The 24,782-nt window shown below is 45.8% G+C and overlaps 2 protein-coding genes across 3 annotated transcripts in view; one reads left to right on the forward strand and one right to left on the reverse strand.

Moving 5' to 3' along the window:
* On the forward strand, positions 1 to 8,055 carry LOC134627544 (WD repeat-containing protein 88-like). The gene is made up of 12 exons (XM_063473775.1): positions 1 to 99; positions 1,308 to 1,418; positions 2,971 to 3,059; positions 3,867 to 3,930; positions 4,106 to 4,244; positions 4,325 to 4,454; positions 4,658 to 4,845; positions 5,367 to 5,449; positions 5,542 to 5,610; positions 6,618 to 6,716; positions 6,827 to 6,974; positions 8,016 to 8,055. The coding sequence occupies exons 1-11, from the start codon at positions 1 to 3 to the stop codon at positions 6,950 to 6,952; spliced, it is 1,197 nt and encodes a 398-aa protein (XP_063329845.1). The 3' UTR covers positions 6,953 to 6,974; positions 8,016 to 8,055.
* wdr59 (WD repeat domain 59) overlaps positions 7,540 to 24,782 on the reverse strand; it is a 21,343-nt gene continuing 4,100 nt past the window's right edge. The window contains exons 7-27 of one of the 2 annotated variants that reach the window (XM_063480612.1): positions 23,148 to 23,236; positions 22,939 to 23,055; positions 22,487 to 22,564; positions 21,663 to 21,819; positions 21,488 to 21,567; positions 21,279 to 21,408; positions 20,877 to 20,998; positions 20,526 to 20,690; positions 20,263 to 20,358; positions 19,509 to 19,613; positions 19,226 to 19,347; positions 18,548 to 18,701; positions 16,837 to 16,890; positions 14,275 to 14,408; positions 13,689 to 13,770; positions 13,306 to 13,418; positions 12,980 to 13,130; positions 12,560 to 12,641; positions 12,347 to 12,467; positions 9,180 to 9,322; positions 7,540 to 8,814 (exon numbers count right to left, since the gene is read on the reverse strand). In XM_063480612.1, coding sequence (XP_063336682.1) covers positions 8,579 to 8,814; positions 9,180 to 9,322; positions 12,347 to 12,467; positions 12,560 to 12,641; positions 12,980 to 13,130; positions 13,306 to 13,418; positions 13,689 to 13,770; positions 14,275 to 14,408; positions 16,837 to 16,890; positions 18,548 to 18,701; positions 19,226 to 19,347; positions 19,509 to 19,613; positions 20,263 to 20,358; positions 20,526 to 20,690; positions 20,877 to 20,998; positions 21,279 to 21,408; positions 21,488 to 21,567; positions 21,663 to 21,819; positions 22,487 to 22,564; positions 22,939 to 23,055; positions 23,148 to 23,236 — 2,531 coding nt within the window. In that variant the 3' untranslated portion in view covers positions 7,540 to 8,578. The remainder of the gene's footprint in view (positions 8,815 to 9,179; positions 9,323 to 12,346; positions 12,468 to 12,559; positions 12,642 to 12,979; positions 13,131 to 13,305; positions 13,419 to 13,688; positions 13,771 to 14,274; positions 14,409 to 16,836; positions 16,891 to 18,547; positions 18,702 to 19,225; positions 19,348 to 19,508; positions 19,614 to 20,262; positions 20,359 to 20,525; positions 20,691 to 20,876; positions 20,999 to 21,278; positions 21,409 to 21,487; positions 21,568 to 21,662; positions 21,820 to 22,486; positions 22,565 to 22,938; positions 23,056 to 23,147; positions 23,237 to 24,782) is intronic. The other variant, XM_063480621.1, reaches the window with a different exon arrangement.

Below are 24,782 nucleotides of genomic sequence, written 5' to 3' on the forward strand. Positions count from 1 at the left end.
ATGGCGTCAAGGAACATCGACCCTTTGTCAGCGGAGGAGCCTTCAGAAGGCAGAGAAGAGGAGAGAGGAGCAGGAGGAGAGTGGAGCTGGGAGTCTCAGGTAAACCGAAACGGTTAGCTCGGTGGCTAACGTTAGCGTGATGCGTTCACATGCATGTGAGGTTTGTGCAAAGTTAGAATCCTGCATCCTGTCTCTTGGTCTGAAGCACTTCACGAGAGTAAAGTTATTTTAGAGCGTCTGATCCCGACAGTCTGACTGAGATGGAGCAGGCATATTTATTCTGTAACTTCCAGTAATTCTGTAACAGTTATTACAAAGTTCAGGTAATAGTAAAGCACTATTAGAATTCCTAGAATCTAAGTACAGGGCAATACTGAGGTCGCTACTTTTCTTTGATGTATTGACGTTTTTATCGAGCTTAAGATTTAATTTACAAAAAGTAAGGAGAGCTAATAGAGACATGGGCAGATTAGTGAACAGCCTCAAGGCGCCACTGGATCACCAGCGTGAGCGTCATAATAAAGGATCTGTAAATATTTTTTAAAAATCTGTGCTGTCACTGTGGAGTGTTATGCGCAGATTAATCTCGTAATGTGAGTCTGAAAACACTTTGTAAAAGTGACACTGATGGGGAGAAATGTCTGCATGTGTATTGCAAAACCAGATAAAATGGCTTATCTTGCACTAGCCTGCCTTTATTTCATGTTTGACATTGATGCCTCTAAGCTGGTTAGGAAAGTTTCAGATCCCTTAAAAATCATCTGGGGACATAAGAAAGACCTTCACGGGACAGTAAGACCCAGAAACCCCAACCTAAATAGCTTTTTGACACTTCAGCACCATGTTCAACACTGTGCTGATGCTTAACGTGCTGCTATAGCTTGCTGCAGGTGATAGGGCAGCCACGGGTCATTGAGTGAGTCAGAGGGGAGGGCCAAACATGCAAACTGGCTTTGAGCCGTTCCGCCCTCATTTTAAAGTAGGGAAATGCACATCATCAACTCTATATTTTTATCTGCAGCACCAAATTTTACTGCTATTTCTGTGTCTGGGTCCTGTGTGCGGTAAGATCCCACTTTCTCCTTCTCCTGTTCTTTCAGCTATTGCAAAACAAGCATTCATTTAAAACCAAAGCTTAGAATTTGAGCTCCAGTAGCCCAAAATATACTGCTATCCAAAGCTGGTCCATAATTATACTGGGCAACCACTGCATGGATGTTCTTTGTACAGTAAATGTCAGTCTTCTGTCTTTCTCCTCAACGGTCCTCTGCTAGTTTGCTGTATAACACATGGCGCTGTGTCTGCAGGTCCCAGTGAAGGTGTTGCAAGCTCACAGCGATGCTGTGACCACAGCTCGAGTCTGCTGCGACAATCGCTGCATCCTGAGCTGCTCCTCAGACTGCACCGCTGTCCTCTGGGTAAGCTGCTGTCATGGTCGGCAGTTTTTATGAGTTGATGTGCCAGTTTTGATTTTAGGGTTGGTCTACACTCGAGTTTCTAATGTCACTTCAATTCAGTTTTATTTATACAGCGCCAAATCACAACAACAGTCGCCTCAAGGCACTTTTTATTGTAAGGTAGATCCTACAATAATAGAGAAAAAGCCAACAATCATATGAACCCCTATGAGCAAGCACTATGGTCACAGTGGGAAAGAAAAACTTCCTTTAAACAGGAAGAAACCAGAACCAGGCTCAGGGAGGGGCGGGGCCATCTGCTGCGACTGGTTGGGGAGATACTTTGCACTTTGAATCTCCTGTTCCACCACATCCCCAAAGTTCTGTGGAGGCCATTGGAGTACAGTTAACTCATCGTCATGTTCAAGAAACCAGTGTGAGACGATTTGAGCTTTGTGGCTGGAAGGAGCCATCAGAAGATGGTACACTGTGGTCAAATAGGCATGGAAATAGTCAGCAACAACACTCGGGTATGCTGTGGAGTTTAAATGATGCTTAAATGATGCTAAATTGACACCAAAGTGTGCCAAAGTGAACATAACTCTACACTCTTAACCCTGGAGAACCCATGGGGTCAAATTTGACCCCATGGGTTCTCCAGGGTTAAACTACCAGCAGCCTGAAATCAGGACACAAGGCAGGATGGATGAATCCCACCGTCTCAATGTCCCAACAAGAAATACAAAAGATCAGACAGTTCCAGTTTTTTTATTGTCTTATTTTGGTGAGCATGTGTAAACTGTAGCCTCAGCTTCTTGTTCTTAGCGGACAGGCGTGGCTCCCCATGTGGTCTTCTGCTGTTTTAACCCATCTTCTTCAAGGTTGTGTGCTGAGAGATGTTCTTCTTCTACTGCTATATACACATAGAGTAATGCGATGGTGTTGTGTTTATTATATTGCTGTTTTTGTTTGCTTGCTTTCTCTTTTTTTTCTCTCAACAGGTGATCCAGGTGATATATATAAAAATATGTATTTTTTTTTGCCCCCCCCCCCCCCCCCCCCCCTTTTTCTTTTCCCTTTTCTTTGCCCTTCATCACTATTCCTCTTCCCCGCTGTCTTTCTTCCCCTCCCTCCCCCGGTCATGTCAGTCCCGTCTGTAACAACTGAAAATAAAATAAAATAAATAATAACAACTAAGGTCAATCAAATGGACCAATACGGCAAGGCAGGGATGGTCCACTTGGTAAAGTAATTCCGTTGGGCTTCTCTCTTTGCCTTCAGACAATAATTCTGATGGCAAAAGAACCAAACGGGACAGGCGGCAAAAAAAAAAAAAAGAGAGATACTCTTCTGCAAACCCTGAGAGAAAAGCCTCGTATTTGTTTTCTTCCTCTGTGTTTTTTTTTTTTTTGTGTGTGTCCACATCAGTCTGTAGAAACTCAGAATCTGTGTTTGATTGAACAGCCTCTCTGTAGATCAGTTTTGATTAATTCATTCCACAGAAAGTTTAGGAATAAATCATCAGAAGGTTGTTCCATATTCACTCTTCCTGGTTGACCTCTGACCTGTGTAGGATGTGGAGAGCTGTCAGCCTCTGAGGACGTTTGATGGAGTTCACAGTAAAGCCATCACTGAGTGTGCTCTGATCCCAAACAGCAACAGGTGGGTTCCACATTAGCTTTAAATTCAGCTAGGTTATTATCCTGCAGCTGAGAGCAGATGATGTCTCTATTGAATTTTGCAAACATTATGTCCTGGAAGCCAAAATCTTTACACCTGTATTCCTTTTGTCTTGGTCAAAGCTGAGCTGTCAGGTCTTTTCAAGCGAGGCAGAAGTGATTTGGTGTAAAAGAAAGGGTGAGATGAACTTCTGCCAACATTTACAGAAGTAGCGTTAGAAGTTGGCGGTGTACAGGTCAACATTAAAACATTTTTTCAGCTATTTGTGCAGCTGGCCTTGTAGTAGATCACTGCAATGTCTGAATATTTGGAAAAATGAGTTCCCGTGGACTCCTCGTCACTGTCACTGGAACTGTAAGCTCCACCAGCTGGTGAAGATTCGCTGTTACCAAGACTGTAAAGTCAAGTAGACTTCTAAAAGTTGACTTTCTGAGATTTGTAAAACAAAAAGTAGCAATTTTTTCACCTTTATCTGATGATAAAGTCATTCAAATAAAATAAAAACCCAGTCAACTATGGACCTGCTGGAACAGCACGCCACCAAGCAGAGCACCAGGAAAAGATTGTTGTTAGGAAAAGTTTTTCTTCATTTCTTTGAGGAAAAAACATCTTTGTGAATTAATCGATGACTTATTCATCGTCCATGGACCCGTAAGGCTTCACGTAATCTCTCACGCTGATGACATAAACATGAAAAAACATAAAGTTCACAAAAAACAACAATGCAGAAACTTCCATGTAGTAACCTGAGTGCACCTGTGAATGAAACGTTTGCTCTGTGTGTGTCAGGATGGTCACAGTGTCCTGGGATAAGAAGATGGTGGCCTGGGACCTCGAGACCGGACTCACTCTGGTAACGTCTGCTGTCACTCTCCTGGGGTTTCAAACCAGCAACCTTCCTGTGATTCGCTGCACACATTTCTCTGCGCTGGGTTCAGAGCACATGTTTCTGCTCTTTCACACACATGGAATAAATTTGGTCTTTTTGCTTTTCTGAGTTTGACTCATTTTTATGATCTTTGTCGCAGTGGAAATCGAGGCAGCCCGGCCTGCTGACCTCCTGCAGCTCCTCGTCTGACGGCCGGCTGGTCGTTTGCGCTGTAAATCCTCAGAATGGCATTTCCATCTGCGACGCCGCCAGCGGACAGATGCTGCACCACATCAGCGGTAGGACAGGTCACATGTTGACAGGTCGGCAATAATACTCCTGTGAGCGTCAGTGAGCGTGTGTTTGCTTTGCCCATCAGATCTTCACCGCTCCTTCATCACTCGATGTCGGTTCGATCCTCAGAGCCAGCGAGTGGCCACCGTCTCTGCAGACCGCAGCATCAAACTGTGGGACCTGCGGGCGCAGAAAACCACCGTGTCCATCGACAGGTGAAGCATTTCGGTGACCTGTAAATGCTCTGAGCTCCTCTCACGCTGTGTGGCTTTTGTCTTCAGTGTGAGACGGTACAAAATTATTCTGGGGCCAAAACACTCTGAAGTCTCAGATATTTATCAGATTCACAAAAGTTTGATGACAACCTTCAGACCCTCAGAGGAGCCCCCTGTGCACTTGTTCTTGTTCTCGCAATCAGTAACCATGGAAACGTCGTCTCAGCCTGCTGCTTCACCAGCAACGGGCACTTCCTGTGCACGGCGTCGTGGGACAAGACGCTGAAGCTGTGGGACCTGCAGGCGGGGGGGTTCCGATCTCACGGCGGGACGCCGCTGCAGGGAGGCCACGAAGGCAGCGTGAGTGCCTGCTGCATCGCCGCTGCTGACGGTGAGACCTCTGAGCAAGGCACATTCCTGTTCAGGTGTCCTCTTCCCGTCTGCAGCTTCAGCTGACGTCCTCAGATTCTCCAGTAACATTAGTGCTGAACTATGAGCAAGAGGCGGAGTTTGGTTTTTTTGAACACTTGCTAGATCCACGTATGGACAAAAGGGTTCTTTTAATATGTATTTTTAACTATTCAATTATTTATGCATTAGGATGTTAGTTAATTTTTACGAATGAAAATGAACAAAGCTCATCGTGTCGTGTGCTGTAAGTATTTTTTGCCCTCATTAAGAAGCAGACCTCTAAAGGATCAGAGGTCAGGTGGTTTAGACCTCTGGTGGTTGCACAGCTTAAGATTTGTAAGAAATGTCAGCACTTTAGAGACCGTCATGCTGTTTACTATGTTTCGAAAGCAAGCACTGCTCACTGATGAGCTGATGTGTTTTTCTGCAGGTACTGGAACATGCTCAGTTCTTCCTCGTAATGTTTGCCTAATAAAATCACTTCCTGTTGTGTTTCCTCAGCGAACCTCCTGGTGTCCGCCTCCTACGACAGGACTGTTGCTCTCTGGGATTTGTCGTCTCTCTGTCAGACTCTCGTGCTGAAGGTGATTAAACTTGGCTGTGTGAAGACATCCGGATGTTTCTGGTCGTGTTCTTTTAGACACTTAACTCCTGATTTTGCTTTTTTCCCCCTCAGGGCCACAGTGATTGGGTGACAGATGTGTCAGTGAGTGCTGACAGGAAGTTGGTGGCTTCTTCCTCCAAGGTTCACAAGTATTTTCACTCACAGTCCAGGCCAGAAGTTTTTGCTCCTTGTCCTGTCTTTCTCCCCTCACCCTCACTGTGCTCACCATCTCTGAGCCTGGTTCTGCTGGAGGTTTCTTCCTGTTAAAATGGAGTTTTTCCTTCCCACTGTCACCAAAGTGCTTGTTCACAGGGGGGTTTCTCTGTTTTATTGTAGGGTCTGGATCTTACAATATCATCGGTACCCTGGATGTTTAATCTGTTTTCTGATAATTCACCAGAGAAATTTTAAAAATCATTTTGTGTAAATTTGGAAAGCAAACAGTGTTTAGTCTCCTGGAAGACCTGCACCTCACCTAAGACATCCTGTAACCTGGTACAGGACAAACAGACTTAGCCAGAATGCCAAGGCTGATGGTCTCAACATCGGTACTAAGAAAAGGCAGCAAATCAACATAACGCCACACAGGTCTGACTAATAGTGATGAAGGTTTCATTTGTTTCGGCAGCCTAATCAGAGCAGATTTTGACGTCCACACAGATATTTAGCAGAGACGGACCAAAGCGCGTCATCTGAAAACAACACAGATCATGCAGAAGACTTTCTAATGCCGGCACATTTCACAGAAAGCCATCAGAGCAAGAAGACAAAGGTCTTTGGTGTCTTCAGTGGGTGAAGACACCAAAGGGTGTGTGTGCTTGTTTTGTATCCTGAGCTGGTCAGGACGGGTGGAGTCAAAGTTCCTTCCTATCTGTCACAATGAAGAGGACTAGCAGCAGGGTCACATCACATTTGAACCCTCGTGACTGCAGCTCATGGCTGTGAAATTCAGTGCAATTCAACCCTCTGTCAGGATCAGAGGATGCTCTCCGCTCAGTTTGTTGCTTCATTTCCTTTTCAGCTTTTTTTTTGGCTTAAGATGAAGGTGTTTTTGGGGCACATATCATTTTTAAATATTGAGGGTTTGAAGGTTGAATTTGAAACTCTGTTAGACGACAACAACAATTTCACTGCGTCTGTCTCTGCAGGACGGGACTGTTCGGCTGTGGGACATAGAGAACATGGAAGAAATCCCAGAAGTCATGAAGAAGAGGAACGCTGAGGGAGCGGGAATTCACATCCTCAAGGTCCGAGTCGTTCACGGATCCCTTGTCCTTATTTCTCTAACTTATTTAAATGTTTTAGACTCCCCACAGCTGCTGGTGGTCTGTGATGATGACACTGTGTGTGTTTGCAGTGTGAAGAGTGTGGAAAGCCATTCCCAGTGTCCAGACTGTTGACCTCAGAGCTGCTCACGCAGTGCGTCTTCTGTCGCCTCAAATCACCACCCAGATACCGACCGCAGCCGCCACCGCTTACATGACTTCCTGTGCGGGAGGTCGGAGGTCAGCCGCAGCTGCTGGGAGGAAATGTTGTACTAAGTTTTGAAAGGTCTATTTTTTAAAATGAAAATCTAATCTATTAAAAATGATTTCGAGTGTGAAACTCTGTAATCCTGGTTCGGATAATGCTGCTGTATAAATAAATGTGATGACGCTTATGTGTACGTTCTGTGAGGAGAGTCTGGAGTCACACATCTGTCTGCTTCCCAGATGTTTGGTGGCTCATAGAAGCTTTACATCACTTCCACTTGTCAAGCTCATGAATCCAGTCTGAGGTGTTTCTGTGTGGACTTCACATGTTCTGCTGTGTCTGTGGGTTCTTCTTGCGTGTGATGATTCGAGGTTGCCCGTCTGTCTTAACCTGTCCAGGATGTATCCAGCTGATCACAGCAGTCCCACGTAGGTGGTTACACAGCATATCAAGAAAGAGAGATCATTAGAAGGAAGCGAATCTGATTTATTGAAGTACAGAATTCAGTTTAAGATATTTGTCGGTTAGACTCTGACGGCATTGAATCCCGGCAGGGATAGGGATTACTGCAGGGACGCCGGAGTCTAGACACTGGTGGTGGAGATGAAGATGCTTGAATGGAGGAGGTGGGTTGCACAAAGGCATCTGCAAGTGAGATGGCAGATGTGCACTGAGATTTAAAGTACGTGTAAAGGTTGATTGGCCTGAAAGATGATTGGACCAGACCAGTGATGTCACAGTCAACTTGACAGCATGGGAAAGTGGAAGTGATGTGATGCATAGATTAGCCACCAAACACGTGGGTGTGTCGAAGTGTCGCCTGAACTGCGTCTTTGAATTTTAGTAACTTGAAGCTTTTTTAGATAAAAGCTGAGCGTAGTGGCTTATGATGTCATCGAGCTTTAGTTACACACACACACACTACAGGCTGTTGTGTGAACAGTGACCTTTGTATTGCAGACGTCTGTTTTAAACTGGATGCTGGGTGAGAAAAGGACACGACTGATTCAGATTTCATGCACAAACATACTTTATAACATTTGAAACTAAACATAGTCTTTGATTTTCTACAGAAATCGAGTCTGCGATGACGTCTGCAGTGAGTCTTCGCCCCATCATTCGTTTCTGAGTGCGGCGACTCCGCTGTGTTACAAAGCACCAAAGGTTGAGGTCACATCAGTGACTTGATTTGCCACAAAAATGTGATTTTAGTCGAGTCGTGTGTTTCATAATCTGCGTTCGATGAGTCTGTTTTCTTTGCACTTTTTTCCACGTAGAAACTTTTCCGCCTTTGACAAGCAGAAATACTTTAGACTTTTTTCTTCACATTTGTTTGATGTGCAAACTGAAAGTTCGCCTGCTGTCACAAAGTTGTAAACATGATATTAAACATCAGTGTTTTTTCACTTGTGCTAATAAATCATAAATGTAACACTTTGCCATCTCTCCTGGACTCTGTGCATTTCCTTTATGCGGTACGCTGAATGTGTCCGGCAGATTTGATGCTGAGATCTCGCTCTGGAGCGAAGTGTTGGACGGACTGATGTCCAGCAGAGCAGCTGCTGATCTTGCATCATGTGATCACAGAGAAGGTTTTAAACATGGCGATCCCATCACGTGGAGCGTCCATGCTGCGTCAGAAGGTGCTCTGCAGCAGACAGTGGCAGCCGCAGCCGGCCGGACACTCGTCCTGCCGCCGAAACCAGTCCATCATGTGACTGGTGTGTCCTCCGTGGCCGCAGCTCAGGCAGAAGTTGGAGGAGCCGCGGACGGCGACGTGACAGATGGCGCACTGGAAGGTGAGGCGCTTGCAGACAGCGCACTGCGTCCCACGAGCCTGACTGCGGCAGTGACAGCAGTACACGCCAAACTCTGCAGAGAGATGACAGAAGAAGAGCGTCAGCAACATCTGTGGACACAGAGCGTCTTCACCTTTGTGAGGTTTGTCTTCCCAAACTGAAAGACTTCTAATCAAGTCTCAGAGCTTTAAATACTTAGCTGTGTCTCTATTCTTTGTTTACTCTCTTCACATTCTTCTAATATTACAGTTTTCCTTTATAGAAAGAAACCTGAACACGTTTCTGATTGGTCAGATGCTGCAAACCCCGCCTCTTTCGTGTGTGTAGCTAGATAAACCCTGGGTTTACTCTTCGTGTGACTCGCTGCAGTGTAAGTCTAGTCACACGTGTTATTTCATCGTTCTAACACATCAGCGACTTCTTCCCCAGAAGACGCACCGATGCCTTTGTGAGGTTCGGGCGGGCAGGAGGCGAACTTGAGCACTTCGGCTCTCTTGTCTCGCAGACCCCAGCGGTACAAGATTTCACCGTAGCACTTCTTAAAGTCGTCAAACTGCAGCGTGTTGGCTGGGTCCAGAAGCCTGCACAGGGAGAGGAAGTGACATCAGACTGACAGTTGGGCAGATATAAAGTGCTTTGAGGGTCTCGAAAAGCGCTATATAAATGCAATCCATTATTATTATTATTATTTTTATTATTATTATTATATCAATCAATCAATCTTTATTTATAAAGCACTTTTCATACAAAACAAACTGTAGCACAAAGTGCTTTACATGGTTAAAAGCAGCCCACCCCACCCCACCCTCCCACTCATTCCCCGCACTCTCATTAACAGAAACGGTCATGGATACACACATCCCCCCCACACACACACATATACACACACACACACTTAAAGAGTAAAATTGGGCTGGGTACGCATTAGCCAAGTGAGGAAACACTATCACAGGGAGCCGTCTGCACCGGGAGCCGGTCACAGACCGCAGCCTCCAGGCTGGGCACACAGCAGGAGGGAGGCAAAGAAGCCCCCCAGCCAGGCTGAGAGGACCCACAGGGCCCCAGCAGGCACGGTCGATCACAGCCCCGGTGCAGAGAGCCCCCTCCGAGGAAACACTGGAGATATGACCTAATAAGAATATAAATAGGATAAAAAGATAAAATAAATAAGAGTGGGATACAATCTAAATATAAGTATAAACAGATTAAGAAGATAAAAAATGAATAAGAATACAATCAATAGATATTAGGTAAAACTAAATTAATAATATAAATAGAATAACAGGATAGAATAAATAAGCATAAAATAAATAAACGTTAGTTAAAAGCTAAATTAAAAAGGTGGGTCTTGAGCCTGTTTTTAAAAACATGAACTTTCTCTGCAGCCCTGAGCTCCTCCGGCAGGCTGTTCCACAGTCGAGGACCATACGACTGAAAAGCTGCCTCTCCGTGAGTATGTGTCCTGACTTTAGGGACAATCAAAAGGCCAGTACCAGAGGACCTCAGGGTCCGTGAGGGTTCATATGGTAAAAGCAGATCTGAAAGATAAGAAGGCCCAAGACCATTAAGACATTTAAAAACCAATAAAAGAACTTTAAAATCGATCCTGAAACACACGGGGAGCCAATGCAGCGATTGTAAAACCGGTGTAATGTGGGCCCGCCCTCTGGTCTTCGTCAGCACATGAGCTGCAGAGTTTTGCAAAAGTTGCAAAGGTGAAATATTCTTTTTGGGGAGACCAGAGAGCAGGGCATTACAATAATCAATGCGACTGGTAATAAAAGCATGCATCAGCATCTCCGTGTTGGCCCGAGAGAGAATAGGGCGGACTCTGGCTATATTTTTTAGATGATAAAATCCAATTTTGGTTACATGTTTAATATGTGGGATAAAACCAAGCTCAGACTCAAGAATAACACCCAGGTTTTTCACTTGTAGCGAAGGACATAGTGAAAATGCCTGTAATTTAGACAAGAGTTTCTCTCTTTGAGCCTCAGGACCGATGATTAAAACTTCAGTTTTGTCCTGGTTAAGCTGTAAAAAGTTTTCTACATCTAAGATCATTTAAAACCTTTAGGAGAGCAGTCTCTGTGCTGTGGTTCACCCGAAATCCAGACTGAAATATTTCTAGGATCTGTTTATCATTCAGAAAATCATTAATCTGAGTAAAAACAAGTTTTTCTAAAATTTTACTTAAAAATGGTAAGTTGGATACAGGTCTGTAGTTATTAAAATCATTGCAATCCAAATTGCTCTTCTTCAGGAGGGGCCTCACCACCGCCGTTTTAAAGTCAGCAGGGAAGACGCCCAACTGAAGAGAGCAATTCATCATGTATAAAAGCTCAGCTTCAAAAAATCCATAAAGTGTTTTAAAAAGTGGAGAGGGGATTGGATCTAAAAGACATGTGGTGGGTCTCACTGTGGAGAAAACTTTCTTAAGGTTCTCAGCATTAACCAGGACAAAGCTGTCCAGTGTCTCCTCAGGTACAGTCGAGCCTTCAGATGTGTTTAAAATCATAACACGAGAAGATAAAATATCACATCTGATGGTGTTGATTTTTCCCCTGAAGTGGTCTGCAAACTGTTCACAGAGCGAGTCTGTGGGAGTCTTTGGGAGCTGTTAAAATCAGGGTTAAATAAGTGATCTATGGTGGAGAAGAGGACCTTGGGATTATTTTTGTTATTACTGATTATTTTGGCGAAGTATGAATTTCTTGAATTCCTTAGTGTATTATTGTAAATTTTAAGTTGCTTGCAAAGTATTTGATGGTTGATTTCATTTTTATTTTTCCTCCATCTCCTTTCTGCTGCCCTGCAATTTCTTTTGAGTGTTTTGACTTCTTCGTTTCTCCAGGGTGATACATGTTTTACGTTAATCTTTTTGGTGGTGAGTGGAGCAACGGAGTCAAGGCTTTTCTTCAGTTTGTTGTTAAAATGATTAAAAATAAAATCACAGGGTGCAGGTAGAATCACAGGGGGGCATTCGTCTAAAACCCTGGTAAAATTTGCAGCCACTTCAGAGGTTAGATAGCGCCTCCTCACAGTTCGCACCGAGGTCTCCCGCTGAATAAAACCGGTGATGTTAAAAAACACACAGTAGTGGTCAGAGACAGCCAAGTCAACAACAGAGGACACACTGGTGGACAGCCCATGGGTGATGACCAGGTCCAGAGTGTGTCCTCTGTTGTGAGTCGGCTGCGTGACGTGCTGGGTAAAATCCATACAATGAAGAATGTTTAAGAATTCTTTTGATGCAGGGTCAGAAGGATTATCTATGTGCAGGTTAAAATCACCGGTTAGAATTATCATGTTATATTTTGAATGTATGTTTGTTAAAAATTCTGAGAATTCCTTGATAAAAGCAGCACTGTCTTTAGGTGGTCTATAAATTGTGACAGATAAAACTGGAGGGCTGCTAAAAACAATAGCGTGGAATTCGAAAGTGGTAAAATGATCAAATAAAATTTGTTTGGTGGTGAGTGTGTTGTTGGTTAAAGATGCAGTCCCACCACCTCTCTTACCACTTCTAAAGGAAAAAGAGAAATTAAAATTTGGTGGGGAGGCCTCCCGCTGTTCAGGTGCAGCGGGAGGCGGAGCTACGTCACCTCTTGTTCATCTCGTGCTGCTCTCGCTCGCGTTCCCGCGGGTCTGTGTAGCCCTGGTTGACATAGCGGTAGTCATCGGGAGAGGATTCGCCCCACGGGTTGGCGTGCTCAGAGTCTCGACCTGGAAGTTAAACAAAAACAGGAGACCGTGTTGGCGGAGATGAATCCAAACATTCCCAGAGGAGGGGTGTGTGAGGAGCCGAGGAGCCTCACCTGGGTTCCAGGTGGTCGTGGTGATGGAGTCAGAGGTGCTGGAGCAGGAGCCCGAGGTGACAGAGCTGGACGTGTAGCTGGGCTGAGATAGCCAAACACACACATTACATCACTTCCTGTAGCTGCTTTTACTGTAACGACCTAAACAAACCCTGTGGAGTCAGCTGGTGTCGAACAGGTTCATTCAAACTAAGGTCAGGACGTCAAAGAGCTGAGTGGGCGCTTAAAGTTTATATTTAAAAAATAAACTCTCATCCAAAACTAAAGCTAAAATAAATTCTTCTAAACAGGATTTCCCAAAGCATCACAGTACCTTTGTCCATCTTTTATGTACAGTAAACTCAGTTTAGCTCCCTCTTTTCTAAACAGCAGCTCAGCTGTTTCCATTTCGGTCAATAAGCAGCCTTTAAACTGACTCACATAACGAGCGTGGTGCGGGGGGAACACAGAGGACCGTGACGTATGGTGCCCAAATAGGGTGTAAGAGTCTGGAGGCGGAGCCTGAGCTTTGAACACGCTGCACAGCATGGCCAGAGTCTGAACGTCACTTATCTGACTGTAGTGATCCAGGCTGAAACACAGAGAATCAAAGTGTGAGTTTATTTATTTTGAATTCAACGTTTTTATCCTTTTTTATTCTGTGAAAACTAAATTTCCCCCCTCAGCTGCTCCGTCATCCAAACTGAGAGCTCAACACGGCACAGGCGTGGCGATCAGGAGCCTCAGCTTTACTCTCAGTAACTCACAGAGTCTCCAGCAGGTGGCGTCCGAATGGGTGTCTGGCCCAAGGAGTCTCCATGTCCGGGTCCGAGTCTGGGCTCAGGTCCTGATTGGTTGCTGCAGACGCCAGAGCCCAAACCTGCACAGAGAGGCGGGTTTAGAGGAGGCGGATAGCACCTCTGGTTCTACTTCAGTACTTTCTGCTCTCTTTATGTGGGGAACACTTCAGTCACAAACTAAACTCAGTTTTAAGTAAACTCAGTTTGCTTCCACGTGCTGTTATTTTGTTACCTCGTCTCTAAAACCTTCCTGGCTCGTTTTGTTTAGTTTTCACTTCTGTAGCATCAACGAAAGCATTTAAAATCTGATTCAAATGTAATTTAGTTATAAAAAGGATGCAAGCACCAACCTTCGCCACGTCTCTGCGTCCGACAGCGAGCGCCGCTGCTGCGTTCTTCTGACACGTTTCCTGGATGTCGTTCATGTTCAGGCTGAAGAGAGAAAACAAACCTGTAACGATCAGCGCGAAACACGAACGTGAAGAATTTATTTACATCACAACAGCCGTCATCTCGATGTTGTGAAGGCTTCTGGTGAGGTGGGTAAATCCATCTTTTATATACAGTCTATGCTTTGGCTGCTGACAGGCTCTGCTGGTTTAAAGTTGGTTTTGACACTTAAAAAATGTCTGTGTAATAGTCAGGCGATCTAAACCTCTGACAGTAAATTCCTGCAAAGGCTCATTTCTGTTGTTCTCTTGATTTATTGTTGATTAGTTAATCTGACATTTTCAATAAATAAAATAACAGAAATAACTCAGAGATAAAGTTTTCTATCATGTGCAACTGAAAGGCATCAAATGCTCCTGCTTCAGAGGAACCAGAGGATTATTTTGGCGTTTACGCTCGGCTAAATCTGTTTAAATGAGTTTTCTGTGAATCAGCTGTGATGTGACTCGAGTGGGTGAGTGTTTGTTTTACAGCCTCGTGTCTCACATGTAGTTCTCTCCCAGAGTTTTGTGGACGGGCAGCAGGCAGGAGATCTCCTGGATGATGACTTTTCCGGCCAGTTTGATTGGACGGTTGCCGTAGTCCGTCCCCTCTCGCTTCGTCTTAAAGCGGCGGGATTTCTGACAGACAGAGAGACAGACAGATAGCGAGCCGAGAAGACACAACAGAGCAGCACCTGATTAAAAGTGGGCCGGAGGACGGGGTTCTTCAAGAGCCTGTTCACACTGCGAGACGCTGACTGACCAAAGACTCTGAGCTTTGATTTTTCAGAGCTTTTGAGATAAAGTGATTGTTTGTTTTTAAAAGTACTTTTTGTAACTTTGTCCAGGGAGCTCTCCTCCCAGACCTGGACGAGGGCATCAATAAGCTCCTGTCTGTAGCTCTGTTAGGCAGCGTCAGATGCACCGATACACAACGCCTACCAAAGTTCTCAGTGGGATTTATGCCTGAGGAACATGAGAGCCGGTCGATGGCATCACTGCCGTCATCACAGAGGATCTCTGGTCACATGAGGTCAGGCACCAGGAGGAAATCAGGGTGCACGGGACCATCACGAGGTCTGACAATTTCAACCAAAGTACCAAGTCATGATGTCTCAAGCAGCATAACGCATAATCATCAGACTCTTTGACTGCTCCGTGTGACGCTGATGTTTGCTCGTCTGCACCCGGAGGATTTCTAGAGCTCCGTGTGCTCGTCAAACAAAGCAGCAGATACTGGTCCTACAGCCCCGTGCAGCTCTCCTCCACCAGGCGACCCGTCTCCTGGTAGCTCCTCCACACTCTTTGCTGGGGGAGACAGCAAACCTGTGCTATCTGTTACCTACCAGGTACTATCTCATGCTACGAGCAGTGACGAGGATGGTTGTAAAAAGCTAAAGAGAAATCGGTGAGGAGAGAGTGACGGTCTCATTGTGGTCTCGCCGGTGGTCACTGTGATTTGAACCAAAGCAGGTCAAACGGATTCACAGTCGTATAACTGAAGTGTCCTCACTTTGTTATACTGCGATACTCGAGTCCTCTTTTGACTGTTTTGGATCACAGGAGACTTCAGAGGGGAATTCTTACACACCAGACTGTCGGGAGATCTTTTGGTGACCTCTAAAAAAGTCAGAAAACCAGAATCGAACTCGGGCCCCTGCACTCATCTTTCAGCACCTGTGTCACCTGTGACCTACACCAGCACCCTTTTTCCTCTCTTAAGTGAAACTCTTGACATTAAAAATCTCACCTGGAAGGTCAAAGACAGGCCGGATTGACCCAACAACTTTCTTCTACCACCACGAAGATTAAGTGATGTCATAAACTTCACCTCGGCAGTTTTCCGAACCTTCCCGCAAAGATCGGCAGAGATGCAGGCGGTGTGTGTTTATGTGTTCACTCTGTTATTGATAAGAAGGAGATTAGTGCTGATTGATTGATCTCCATTTGATCGTCATCCTCGGCAGCTCGCAGTGTGAACACGGTTAGCTTCCAGTTTAGTGACACACGATTATGCGGCCAAATTATTTTCGATAATAAGTTACAGCTCTGCGCTGAGACTTACCTGGACGTGTTAAATGTTAGTGAACATTCAAAGCTTCACACTTTGATGAGCAGACAGGAAGTCGGGCAGCAGGGTTATTGTAGCGCCGTTACATGATTTAAGTTCAGTTATGTGCTCAGAATTATCGGTCATGCTAACGCTGCAAATTAACCTAAAGTCACTGCGCTTTCATCCCACGCTACCTGAGTGAAGTTGACCCCCCCTCCCCCCAATCTTCTTTTTTCAATTGATCTGAAGAAGGTGGGGGTGTGGGGGGGGAGGGGGGGCAACTTCAATCACATTTCCAACCTTTGCTGTGAACCTTTGGAGTTGCTGCTCGGTACAAGAAGCAAAAGGGAGTCTGTCTTTTATTTTGAAAAATAAAGCCATGCAGCATCCAATCCAAGTGCAGCAAAGTAACCCCAGCTGCTCAAACGCCACCGTTCCATCCTGATGTTAGCGTCTTTACATCAGCTTTGCCCAGAGAGCTTCTACCTCTGTGAGCCGCTGCTGAGGCCCGTGTCCAGAAACACATCTGTGTCCACGCCACAGTTTCACAGATTCTTCCTTCACCCACGCTCCACCTCTGCACCGCCTTTATCAAACCCTCGCTGACAGACGAACAGCACTCTACTGTAAACTTACTAACTATGACAGACATGTTTTGTTTTTTAGCACTTTTAAAATGTACAAAACACTTTTTTCAAACCTTTGAGTTCAAAACTTCTTCAGATTGTGACATTTGCAGTAAAATTCATTTCAGTTTTTCACAGAGCGTAAATCAGCCCTGAGAATTTCTCATGACCATTTCATAAACACACTTAAATCCAGAACACATAATTTAATATTGTTAAGGAAGCAGAATCAGGATGTGTTAGTCGAGGCGGCTGCAGCCAATCAGTGACATGCAAAAAAACCAAAGTTAAACCCGAACGCTGAGGAAAAGCCCAGAGCGAGGAGAGGAGAGGACGGAGGCGGAGATCAGAAAACGGGGATGGGTGCTCGGATGGAGGAGCTCAGTACCGGCCAATCGTGGAGGGTTTGGACAGACCAGCGGCGGGAGGCAGAGATTGGGAGCTTCGGATTGGAGGAGAGTAAGGAGGAGGAGTGGCCCACAGCGGCATGGGGGAAGGGGGGCGGGTGATTGGCCGGAGAGAAACAGGAACACAGGAATAAAAAAACAAAACAAACAGAAACTGATCAGAGAGGACGGGACAGGAAACAGCAGCAGCGTTCAGCTCGACAGAGGCGAGCGGCGAGGGTTCTACTTCCTGTCAGGGTCCAGACTCAGAAGTGTTTCAGCCTTCACACCTCACTTCCACATGAGTTTGTTTGGCAACACTTTATAACAGCCCGTGATTGAGGCAGTGATAGTTTTAAATACTAATTCTTTTAGAAATGACAACATCAACATTCCCGTCCATATTGAAGCCTATCAGATGTCACGCCCTGATTCGTCACATGACCTTTTCCCAGAAGAAAACAAATACACAGGCTTTAACTGCCAGTGGTTAATTCAGCGCGGATAAACAGCTGCCGCAAAGCTAGCCAGAGCTTCCACCAGTTCACTGCAAGCCCCGCGGCCCCCCGCGGCCCCCCGCGGGGCCCAAGCGCCAAGGATTTGTATGTTTATTTTAGCTCACGTAGCTTTTCAGCCATTTTTACACAAAGAAACAATTAAAAACACCAGACAGATGTTATGGCTTACTGTTCAGCTGATAGCCACCAGCTTATTTTCCACTAAGTTCTGAAGTGACCAGCACTGATTTTAATGGCCAACAGAGGGCGCTACTCTGGATGCAAAAAGACTTCAAAGCCATACAGACAACAGGAAACAGCCTTCGACTCCTCCGTGCTCTGATGATGATTTTATTGTCTGTAATACTGAGTAAAACATAAATTATTCATCAGGAGAGAGGATTACACAGGCCGCCAGCCAATCAGTGTGCACGGTGCGATCAATCACGAGCTGTTACCCGATCAGTGTGCGGTGTTCTTGGGTTGTCACTCAGATCCACCCGTCTTTCGTCAAACGCTCAGCTCGAGCCATCCAGAACAGGATTCACCAAACAACCGGCTTCCATCTTTTATACGATGAACAGTTTCACTTTTATAAGTGGTGCATATAAAAGGCTAAAGCAGCCACAGGTCTAAGAGGTCCTCTGACACAAACTCTGCTAGAAGCTGCTGCACAGTTAAACTCTGCAGGTCATGCTCCAACCGCCTACAAACAATAACGCCCAGTGTACGGGAAAGGTCATGTGATATTTGTTGCCATGCATGTTAGCTCACTCTTTATTCTGGGCTCATCTAAAAGTGAACTCCTTTCTGGATCATCTGCAACCTTAAAAATAAATCGGTATTTGATTTGTTGAGTGTAGCAGCCAGAACAAAAGCCCAGCTCAACCCAGAAGGCTCAACATTAGAGGACTGGTACGATATTTCTGTAATGCCAAGAATCCTCTATCTCAAAACAAACAACACATGTTCTGTTTTCTGTAATCAGCCTGCAGAGAGAGGAATGCTGAGGTCACTGTAAACACATGTAAACACACACAGTGACAGCTGTGAAACTAACAGAGACCGTTTTCAGAGTGGACGAATCCGGAATCTTAACACAGTTTTATGACTGAGATCCCGAGAGACTCCCGGGAAAACTAGAGGCTAAACTAAAGGGACCTGTGTGTGTGTGTGTGTGTGTGTGTGTGTGTGTGTGAGTGTGAGAGTGTCTCACCCGTTCTTTGTAGTAGAAGGAGGAGATGGAGACGGTGTCTTTATCTGAGCGAGTCGGGCTGCCGCTGTAAAGCCGCAGAGTGCTCTGAGACTCTGAACGCATCTTCATCGGAGTCAGGACCCCGCTGTGATAGGCCGACAGAGCCGACAGGGACCTGAACACACACACACACACACGCAGGTTTGTGTACTTTATCCGAGCTCCATCAAACAGAACCACAACAGTTTATAACCACAGCTAGCATCCACAGACCGCTGTCGGTGTGTGGATGTTTCATTATCAGACTGATACAACGAAACAAAAAACATACATTTAAAAGGAAAATGTTTCGATTATGTTAATTTAATGCACTTTTCTTTAATACGTCATAAATACCTGGATAAAAACCAAACTGAGCACATCCATGTCAGCTAAAAATCTTTAAAGTCACAAAGCCTTCAGAATTAGAGCTGCAGGGACACTTTAAAGTTTGTCTCCATTTTTAGAACAAAACCTGAACACATCGCCATGAAAACAGGTGCTGACACAGGAGGAGATCTGACGCCACTTTGCACAAAGAATTTTCAAGATAAGTTGTAAACTTCGCGTCATCTGTTTCCTACAAATCTGATGTTTGTTTGTAAAAGTTAAAGAAACGTTGACATGATCGTTAAAAAAAAAAGAGGTGCGGTATCTTACCTGGGAGTGGGCTCTGTGGGCGGGGCAGAGCGGTGCATGGTTATCGGTCGGGTGAAGTAAACGAGACAGCCGGTGCCACAAAAGCGAGCTCCGGATGTCCGAGGGAACGGGATGTTGGCGTCCTGGAAGGAAGCAGAAATCTCCTGTGACACTTTGAGAGCGTCAGGCAGAAACGTCCCCCTCAAGGATTTATCAGAAGAGTTCAAACCCTTCAGCTCTCACATGGAGAGGACAGAAGAAAACTATCCTGCACAGAGTAGGTCCTACCTGGTGCAGGTGTTACCTGGTAGGAGCCGTAGGTGTTGGTGACTCGAGGAAACGCCTGCAGGGACGGAGTGACGGGGTTGGACAGGACGAAGGGGCCGGAGGCCGGACTGTCCTCCTGCGTCTGAGACAGGAAACAGACAGAGCAGTGATTGCCTGAAATTTTGTTACAGTCACATGACTGTTTTCATATACCAACATAAACTTATGTAAAAAATAAACAAAAACAAAAATAATTTGTACATGAAATTCAACAGAATATCCCTTATCCTTCTCAGGGTCACGAGGGGGAGCTGGAACATATCCCAGCTACCGTAGGGCGAGAGGCGGGGTACAACCCGGACAGGTCGCCAGCCTGACGCAGGGCTAACACAGAGACAGACAACCATTCACATCACAGTCACACCTACAATCAATTCAGATTCACCAATTAACCAACCCCACTAACTGCAAGTCTGTGGACTGTGGGAGGAAGCCGGCGTACCGGAGAGAACCCACGCACACACAGGGAGAGCATGCAAACTCCACACACGAAGACCCCGAAGTCAAACTAAGGACCTTCTTGCTGTGAGGCAACAGTGCTAACCACCGCACCACCCTCACCAAAATACAACAAACAAAGTTTCCCCACAAAACAGAGCCTACACCTGCGAGAGCGAGACAGGTGGTGGTGGAGCAGTGCCCCCAGGTGTGGTCCGTTTAAAGGTTCTGGTGTTGCTGGTGGAGGACTTCAGGGCGCAGTTTTAGACACAGACACGTGACGTTATTCTCACCATATCAGACTCCAAGCAGGACACGAGCTGTCGGACGCACGGCTCCAGGCAGTTCTGGTTCCTCTTCACCTTCTGCAGAGACGTGTCTCTGAGGATCTGAGCACAGGGAGACGCCTCAAACACAGACCTCACTGTCCTACAGCTTCAATCTTCAATTACAGTCAGTTTGATTTAAAAAATACAGAAGAAATCAGAGTGTGAGCTGCATGCAGCCTCCAGCACACACAGGTCTGGTTTACTGACAGTGTGATGCGCTCGGGTACCTTCTGGATCTTGGTCTTCATGGCAGAGGGGATGGTCGTCGGGGAGACAAACTGGAAGGTGGGCGCGGCGTTGTTTGGATACTGAGCCGGAAACTTTACCACCAGGTGAACCTGATGGCTCCCGAAATGAGCCGACACCACGCAGCTGTGGTTCAACGCATCCATCTACACAAAACAAACATCACCAATCAGTCTGATTTCAACGATCGTCCATCAGTGAGCTCAGCGCTGTGTTTAAGGTCACCACATTTATACGTTAGATCCAAACACCTGGTGTAAAGTAGGTAAACTCAGGAGGACTGCTCGCCCTCCTTTGAAATGTTTCCTCACTATCATCAGGCACCAGCTCACCTCCACGTTGACGTTTCTAATCTGCAGGTTGACCAGAGAGAACTCCTGCTGCAGAGTCTGAGCGAGACCCGAACCTGCCGCCGAGTCCTGAAGACCTCCAGCAGACAGAGAGCCATCCTGATCTGAGAGATGCATACAGAAAGGTCAGAGGTCAGACTCAGACTGGACCTGGATCAATGTTACATCTGCTTACAGTCAGAGTTTTCTAATATCCTCTGCTGCAGCCTCGCGTGTTCCTCTGAAACATTTCTTTTTGCATGCTTTCATATAGATTCACATTGAGACAGAGGTGACGTCTGTGTTAGCAGTCAGTTAGTATGCTGTTCCTTCCAGGGTCAAAAAAATCTTTTTCAGACTTTATTTAGAGTCAGTGAAACGTGTGAAGTCAGCTCGTCGTCTCACCCTGCAGGCTCTCCGAGGTGGGGCCCCCGCTCTGCTGGCCCTCCGACTCCTGAGACGACAGAGGCTTCTCCGACTCCACGGTGAGGGACATCCCGTCCATCAGGTCCTCCTGCACGTCACTGACACACAGCTACACAACAAAAAAACAGCACAGATATCAGCCAATCAAGTCTCTGTGTGAGCTCGTCCCCGTGACGCCGCGTGCTGACCTTCTGCAGCTGAGGATCCACCCTCCATATCCTCAGAGTCTGATCTCTGGACCAGGTGACCAGCTGGTAGTCCTTGGAGCCTGCACGGGAAACACCGACACGGCGTCACTGAAGAGGAGAGAAAACAGCCACAAACCTCCGCTCTGCTTGTCCACATCTCTGCGGCGTGTTTCACCTTCTTTCTGCGGCCGCCACTGGAACTCCAGCACCACGTCGTCGTGTCCCACGAAGGCGTGGACGGGGCTGTTGAGGTCGAGCGTGCTCCACAGTAAAAGGCTGTTCTCCCTCCTCAGCTGAGGAACCATCACCGTGACCAGACCATTGGAGAACGGCTGACAAGGCAAAAACACACTGAGCTGCTTTTTCCTCAGTTTTATAACCAAGCGCAAATCCAGCGAGTCTGCATGTGACTGAAGGATGCACAGCAAACTGCACAAATCCAGATTTGACCACGGTTATAACCCGCTCGGGGCAGTTACTGAGGCGCTGTGCTTGTTAGCAGGGTGCTAAAAGTTCGCTTGGATCTGAGTGATGTAAATTTCCTCAGCACGCGAAGGCGCCGTGCCCCCCAATTTGTTGTGATCTGATGCTAAGGCAGCAGAAACTGTAAACCCAGGCGAACCAGGAAATATAAGCTGTCTGTGTGCATTTCACCACGAGCAGCACCCTGCAGGAGGGTGGAGGCCATGATGGAGGCCATGATGGAGGCCATGATGGAGGCCATGATGGAGGCCTTGAAGTCATCATAAAAGTGGACACAGATCAAAGGATCTGAGGGTTTTTCCCCTCACACACTTCTACACAGCCTGCAGTATTTTGGGAACCAGAGTGGCGCCCCCTGCTGACCATTAACATGAATGCAGGGTTAAGGCACTTCCATGTTTGCTTCACCTCTCAGACCCTGAAGCTTCATCCTTTTTATCCCACTACAGAAAGCACAAACACGAGGCCCATCCCTGCTGTTGATCTGTGTTACTAAGGTCTAAGTCCGACACTCACCGTGTACCTGGCCTTCCACACCGGCACCTGACACGACAAGATGTTCAGGTACTTCCTGGGCTGCCGGTAATCCCAAAACTGCACAAAACACGAAAAGTTTACATTTCAGATGTTTTTCTGCTCATTTAAAGAATTATTTAAACATGTCTGCGGTGGTTTTGTGTCTCTTTTTGGCAATCTGGGTCTTTCTGTGGTGTTTTTTCAACCCTCTGTTTTGGTTTTAGGCGAATCAGCTGGATGGTTTTGCTTTTTCTGCCTCATGAGCCTGTTCAGTAACACAATACTCTACCTGAGAGCTTTGAGTGCTCAGGTAGAATAGAGGTCACACTAACAGACGCAGCTCTGAATTCTGTTTTTCCAGCTGGGACGTGCGTGCGACAGAAATGTGAATCTGCTGTTTCTCGAGTGTTTCGCGTGCTTATTTGTGGCCTCTGGGTTTTCTCTGCTCTCACCCTCACTGAGTTGTCCTGGCTGGACGTGGCGAAGATGAACTCGCTGTCCGGATGCCAGTCGAGGCCGTGGATCTTGGACAGGTGAGCGGCCACGTATTCTGCCGCCGTGTTTGGCTTCTGCTCAGAGGAAACACGCACCGTGAGACGACCGAGTGCGTTCACATGCACACGTCAGCCTGAAGCCAGTGAGTCAGGACGGGAGCGCTCACCCTTTTGTCCCAGATCCGAACGTCACCGTCGTGACTGGACGCCAGCAGATTCTGGTTCTTCTTGTTCCACTTCACCTGAGACGCCCCAGCTGGCAGGAGGGAGAACTAGTTTGTAGTTAGAGAGTTAACCAAGCAAAGTTCATCCATCACTACAGCTGACTTTAACATTCAGTTGCTTTTTTTCCCACATAATATTGGACTTAACAGCAGTTATGGTGCATTCAAAGACACTCAGCCATCTGGACGTCTCAGGTTTGCTGTCGTTTATCCAAAAGACAAATAAAGAAAGAGAGAGAGAAACAAAACAAACCAAATGTAGTAAAAATGTGATTTCTGATTGGATTAAACTCAGTTAAACCAACCTCTGCTCACAGCTGCATCAGCACATGACAATAATAACCAATGAAAGGCCGGAGATCAGTGATAACGATTACTTAGCGTCTGCTGTGCACTCTGCGTGGGAAGAAAACTTCTTTTTACAGCGAAGAAAATCCCTAAACTTCTGAGCGAGCACGCTGCCACAGGAATGTGAAATCCACAGAGAAACCCCCGGATCCCCCCACTGACATGACCGCTACGCTACACCTGCACCAGAGCAAACCTCCACCCGCCCCACTCCTGCTAAACAGGTGACAATAGATTTAAGATTGACAGGACCCAGTCCTGTCCTGTAATGGATTAAAAGTCCTGAATGTTTGATTTTATTTATTTCTGCTGTGTTTTACTTGCATCTATTTGAAAGAGTGAGTGTAAACACAAAACATTATTTTATTTTCTACGCTGGAATATATAGAAAAAGTAGAATTGGGCTGAAAGGTCTATCGCTTTATTACATATTCAGGTTGTATGTCATGTTTTAAAAAAGTAACTGAGTATCTAATTACTTTTGAAAATAAGTAATCAGTAAAGTAATGAGATTACTTTTTTGGAGACGTCATCAGTAATTAGTTACTAATTACTTTTTTCAAGTACCTTGACCAACACTGATCATTACAATGTAAAACCTCTAAAATACTTCAGACGTTGTTACTGTTTAAAATCATTTATGGTTTAATTTCATGTAAAACTGTTGGGTGTGACTTCCTGGACCTGCTGTTTCTAAATTTTAGCAGTTATTAGGAACTGATATACAGTGGCTTGCAAAAGTATTCGGCCCCCTTGAACTTTTCCACATTTTGTCACATTACAGCCACAAACATGAATCAATTTTATTGGAATTCCACGTGAAAGACCAATACAAAGTGGTGTACATGTGAGAAGTGGAACGAAAATCAGACATGATTCCAAACATTTTTTACAAATAAATAACTGCAAAGTGGGGTGTGCGTAATTATTCAGCCCCCTGAGCCAATACTTTGTAGAACCACCTTTTGCTGCAATTACAGCTGCCAGTCTTTTAGGGTATGTTTCTACCAGCTTTGCACATCTAGAGACTGAAATCCTTGCCCATTCTTCTTTGCAAAACAGCTCCAGCTCAGTCAGATTAGATGGACAGCGTTTGTGAACAGCAGTTTTCAGATCTTGCCACAGATTCTGGATTGGATTTAGATCTGGACTTTGACTGGGCCATTCTAACACATGGATATGTTTTGTTTGAAACCATTCCATTGTTGCCCTGGCTTTATGTTTAGGGTC

The sequence above is a fragment of the Pelmatolapia mariae genome, linkage group LG1, assembly GCF_036321145.2.
Source record: "Pelmatolapia mariae isolate MD_Pm_ZW linkage group LG1, Pm_UMD_F_2, whole genome shotgun sequence".
Classification (NCBI taxonomy): domain Eukaryota; kingdom Metazoa; phylum Chordata; class Actinopteri; order Cichliformes; family Cichlidae; genus Pelmatolapia; species Pelmatolapia mariae.

What these genes read in the sequence shown, in the direction of transcription:
- LOC134627544 (XM_063473775.1), top strand. Translation starts at nt 1, where the DNA reads ATGGCGTCAAGGAACATCGACCCTTTGTCAGCGGAGGAGCCTTCAGAA. An exon ending in ACTGCACCGCTGTCCTCTGG is followed by an intron (nt 1,419 to 2,970) that starts GTAAGCTGCTGT and finishes TGACCTGTGTAG; the next exon opens with GATGTGGAGAGCTGTCAGCC. An exon ending in TCGAGACCGGACTCACTCTG is followed by an intron (nt 3,931 to 4,105) that starts GTAACGTCTGCT and finishes TCTTTGTCGCAG; the next exon opens with TGGAAATCGAGGCAGCCCGG.